This window comes from Gymnoscopelus microlampas (genome assembly GCF_963454915.1).
Source record: "Gymnoscopelus microlampas genome assembly, chromosome: 11".
In the NCBI taxonomy this organism is placed as follows: domain Eukaryota; kingdom Metazoa; phylum Chordata; class Actinopteri; order Myctophiformes; family Myctophidae; genus Gymnoscopelus; species Gymnoscopelus microlampas.
The window spans coordinates 29,336,092-29,341,187 of NC_139948.1; the positions used below are offsets into that span (position 1 = coordinate 29,336,092).

The 5,096-nt window shown below is 39.2% G+C and overlaps 1 protein-coding gene across 1 annotated transcript; it reads left to right on the top strand.

Moving 5' to 3' along the window:
- ifi35 (interferon-induced protein 35) lies at positions 1–4,445 on the top strand. Its single transcript, XM_084072679.1, has 10 exons — positions 1–37; positions 291–331; positions 773–850; positions 1,048–1,206; positions 1,577–1,693; positions 2,163–2,310; positions 2,687–2,796; positions 2,938–3,121; positions 3,552–3,661; positions 3,995–4,445. Exons 2-10 carry the CDS (start codon positions 317–319, stop codon positions 4,196–4,198), a joined length of 1,125 nt encoding a protein of 374 aa, XP_083928805.1. The 5' UTR covers positions 1–37; positions 291–316; the 3' UTR covers positions 4,199–4,445.
- The last annotated feature ends 651 nt before the right edge of the window (positions 4,446–5,096 follow it).

Consider the following 5,096-nt stretch of genomic DNA (forward strand, 5'->3'; position numbering starts at 1 on the left):
GAAACTTATTCAGATTTAGTACACATCGACACGACTGGTGAGTTGAGACCGTATACGTAGTTGTATTACGAGTCAAATACAATACTTTTGGACAATTTGATCAAACTTGTTAAACCAATAATTGAACGTTCAAATGTTGAGGACTATTATAGATTGAGTTAAGTACGAGTCCTCCTACACAAGATGTAAAGGGGCATTTTGCTGTTTGTTATTCGTTAGCTATCTGACCAATCTTGTAATTAGACCATTAGTAGTTATATTGATTCATAATCTATGTATACTTCTTCCAGATGGTGTCAAGTGTCAACACTGTACCATGTATTCAGATGAGGTGAGGTGAACCTGTGGACAAATCTTGTGTGTGTGTGTGTGTGTGTGTGTGTGTGTGTGTGTGTGTGTGTGTGTGTGTGTGTGCGTGTGTGTGTGTGTGCGTGCGTGCGTGCCCCACATCATATCCACCTGTTTCTTGGCTGTGTGTTTTCCACTTCCTGTTGGATTTCATTGGATATCATTAGTCATCTGACCGGTTTCATTGGATTTCATTGGATCAAAAGACAGGTAGTGGAACACACTACACAATGAAAAGCCTAGGAAACAGGTGGATACATCCCATCCAGATAGATATAATTTTGACAGATGTTTGATATCATTGATTTATATCGAACATAACACATTTCAACTAGATCATTGAAGTGAGGTCAACCCTTTCATTACATTTGGGTGTTTATTGTGAAAGTGACAAGTGTGAATACATTTTGTTTTCCCCCTCCAGGATTTTTCACTTGTGTTAGAAAACAAGCAGCCCATGGAGACCTTGGAGGGAATCAAAAAGGCAATCAGCAATTACAAGGTGGATAACAAAACATTACAAAAACAATTATTGCACAAATTATGTTGTATGACTTGCATTTGTATTGAGTCTCATTTTTGAAGATGCTAAATGGGACCACTCTCTCCCTCCCTATCAGTTCTTTACCCTGAGCTGTTTGATTGGTTATGATCACTGCATCGAAAAATACAAGGATTCATTATATCCTCTGTCCACAGATGCAATATGAGCAACTCCTTCAGGAACAGAAGGAGCTCTCTGATTCCAGGCATGAACAAAAGGACATGGCAGAGAAGTTCAGGCAGCGCTCTCAAAAACTGATTAAGGGGTTGGAAGAAGACCAGCTTGCCCATACCAAGGACATTGATTTCCAGAAGGTAAGGCGTGGAGAAGTACATTGTTAAGAGATAAGTACACATTTACAGTGTCATTTAAAGGCATGCTAATCTCAGTGTGTCTTAGAAACAGGTTCTGGTCGTTGTAGCATTAAAATGTTATTTAACCACTTAAACCCAACATCCATATTGTGGGGAGAGCTTTCGCAGAAAATAGTAGATCGACAAGCTCACAACGTGTCGCACTGCAACATGTCGATCAGCTATTTTCAGCAAAAGCTTTCCCCACAATAACAGAAAACAGAAAATACACTAGTACAGAGCCCTGAGGGACTCCAGTCCACCATATAGGGTTTATGGTTAAAACCATAGAGGTTACTAACTATTCTGACTGATGTTTTTCTCCCACTAGGAGAAGCTACACAAACTACAGCGAGAGGAAAGCCAGCTAAGGAGTGAGCTCAAGGTGTCGGCGGCTGCCCTGCATGAGACAGAGGCAAATAATAGTAGTCTAAAACAACAGACTGATGTAAGACACTGGTTCTCAAACTTTCCATGTTAAGGACCCCAAAATGAATATGTGTTTGTGCCAGAGACCCCCATGCAAGATTTGTGTTGTTAAAATGTTTCACTTTTTTTTTTTTTAAAGAAAGAAATTCAGGATTATTTAAAAATAGGTTTTCAAATCACCAATGCATATAGGGGTTAAAGTGTTTAAACTGATGTTGATGCTATATTGTCTAATCGTGTAGGGTCCCCCTGAAACCCCCTCAGGGGACCCCACTTTTAGAACCACTGATGACACACCTCAAATCCATGTATACACCGTAAACTCCTCTGTGTCATTTTAACTCTTGATTTACAAACGGGGAAAAAATGATTACACTAAGGATTTTCACTGTGTACGGATTCTATATCACCCCTTGCTTTACATTGTGACTTTCTTTTTCGGGGTTCTTTTGTTCCTAATCCATTAACACAGTATATTCTCATCATAGTTGTCTACAGCTGATGTGCCTGAAAAGAAGGTTGTCTTCACTGGAGGGACTGCGGATGCAACCAGTACACAGACATTTGACATGAAGGCCCATATAGTCTATCCAATGGAGGGGGGGACTGCACTGATTACTTTTGAGGAGGAAATAGGTGAGGTTGTGATTTGAATGTGACATGTTTTATTTGTTAACAAATAGCAGGGTTTGTCTGGACTTATCCATGCAAAGGTAACATAAGCAGATGCCTAAATTGATACGTAACAGGCTACGGACTCCAGCAAAACAGTTAATCAGTAGTCCTGCATTTTCTGAAGAAAACACCACAGTCACTCAACTATTTGAAAACATGCTAAATGCTTTTACATTCTAGTCTAGATCAAAATAATCTACACATGGCTACAGTTTGAGCACATACACTGTTGGCAGCCCAATAGTAATTCCTGTTGGAATCTGAGTTCATGCACCTGACTGTTATTGACTGTTATTTTGTGGCTATGTGGACTGAATGACTCATGCTTTGTGATCAGTGGCCCAGAAAATCCTAGACACAAAGAATCACAAGGTCGACCTTGGAGACGAGTGTGCTATCACTTTGGAAGCAAAACCAATTCAGCTGATGATGCCCCACATTGTTGAGGTAATGGATTAGAAGGTGAAGGAATAGATTCAGCGAGAAATAAATCAGTGTTCTATCTTGAAGTCAACTTAGATTCCAGTGCACATTGACCTTGGTATTCTTATTATTTATGTATTTTATGTCTCTCTCTCTCTCTCTCAGATGGACACCCAGGTTTGTCCTCGGCGTATCCTGGTCTCCAATCTGCCTAAGACGGATTGCGATATTCTGCTGGACAAGCTGGAGATCTACTTTGCGAAGCGTAAAAACGGGGGAGCAGAGGTGGAGGACTGTGACATGCTGCATGACTCCGGCAATGTGGTCATCACTTTTGTTGAGAAAAATAGTGAGCCACTTCTGATTCTCTTATACCTTTATCATGACTTACTTTTTACCTGTGCAGTTGTTAAAGCAAATCGTATTTTATCAATTTACTGTATGAAATGTGTCTTCTAACTAAAGTTTCATTTGATTTGTTATAAGTTGAATTAACCATTACCATAGAACTAGAGGCCATTTTAGACGATTGGATTGGAAATAACAGCAATATCCCCCCTTTAAAAAATAAATGATTTTTTTTTGGGGCCTTTATTGATAGTACATTGATAGTAGGTTGAGAGAGATGGGGAGCGACCCGCAGCAAAGGCTGTCGGGATCGGGACTCGAACACGAGACGCGCTGTCACAATGAGCCTAGGTGCCCGGACGGCCAGCTATATCCCCCTTTAAGGACAATTTATTTGTGTTAAATTGTGCCTGATCTTTCTTTACCAACAGTTGCCAAATATTTGGCTGATAAGCAGAACCATGAAGTGGCATTTGAGAAGGGGAAGAAGCACAGAGTGAAGGTGACTCCTTTCTTGAATGGAGAGATCACAAAGTTAAAGGTAAGCATAGTTTCTTTAAATTCTTTCAGTTCTAGTCGAGCAAAATAAAGAAGGGTTTAAAAGAGTTTGTACTAACTCATTTGTTTTGAGGTTGAACTAGAGAGGTAATATTTAATCCTTTTTTTTTAATGATTTTTTCTTTTTGTTTAGGCTCTATGAATTTATTAGTTATGTGTGTTTTGGCTTTGTTTCTTGGAGGACCTTTCTGCTTTTCTGACTTGCTCTTGTAAAATGTGTCCTTGGGTTAATTAGATGTGCTTATAAATAAAGTTGAAAATGTATTATTGTTAAAGTTCTCCTTTGATGTGTGATTTTGTGTCGATTCCCTACCAGAACGAGCAGGCAGTGTGTGCTCGTACTGTGCTGCTGACGGGCATCCCTGCCATCATGGAGCAGGATAACCTGCAAGACTTGCTTGAGATCCACTTCCAGAAGCCCAGTAATGGTGGAGGGGAGGTGGACGCTTTCCTCTACAATCCCCTGGGTCAGCACACCTTAGCCCTTTTCGATGAGGAGGAGGATAAGAGGATGCCTTAATGTGTAGACAGAGCAATAGCGATGATGCACTGTGGCATCACTTTATGATGTGTTGGATACATGCCTTAATTATTGTTTACTTCCAACAGTCACATTATCTGTTAAAGATGGATGGTTGCGTGAGTGATTTGGGCAAAGATGGTATTCTTTCATTTGGGTGAAAAGTTGTAATTGGTTATAGTTTGTTATGTAGCCAATGATGAGTTTCTTTACTTTTTCGGAAATTAAACAGAAATTTAAAAATGTCTTGAAATTGTATATATATTTGAGTGAACATACTGTTGTTGTACACCTCCTTTAAAAAAAACGATAATCCTACTGGAATTTCCCAACAGTGTTATGTTATTGTGCTGTGTTATGTTATATAAGCTCCAGGGAAAATTGGGCAGCTGGCCAATCATCGCAAGCTTATGAACCTCTGTGTTGTTTTATCACTCCCCTCAACCGAGGCAAATAAGGGCTGGGTGGGTATGTAGTAAAATATACCATGAAATTGTCACTGCTCAGACAATGACAGAGCACCAGTATCAATATCTCACTCATGTATTATTGCTTAAATGACATACAACAGGGTTGTTGTCCATCTTATGTCTTTGCATTTCAAACCTTCTTCCAGGCTTAAGGAGTAGTTCACCAAAACAATTACTTATTTTCTATCAATTACACTCCCTATTGAGCCTTGAATTCATGGAGATGTTTTTGTCACATTAATTCATACTACAATGTTCTGTAATTTTTGAATAATTATTTGAAGTTTTTCAGAAAACTTAAGTCAGGATTTAGAAGGCGTTTTTAGAATCGGCCTCAGGTCTAAATGGGTTAAGGAGATGTTTTCCCCAACAGCTCTAAATAAAAGTATATTCTCAAACTTACTACTGACCATTTAAAAAGAAAAACA

Coding starts and splice junctions, on each gene's coding strand:
- ifi35 (XM_084072679.1), top strand. Junction 851..1,047: donor AGGCAATCAGCAATTACAAG/GTGGATAACAAA, acceptor CTCTGTCCACAG/ATGCAATATGAGCAACTCCT. Junction 3,662..3,994: donor GAGAGATCACAAAGTTAAAG/GTAAGCATAGTT, acceptor ATTCCCTACCAG/AACGAGCAGGCAGTGTGTGC.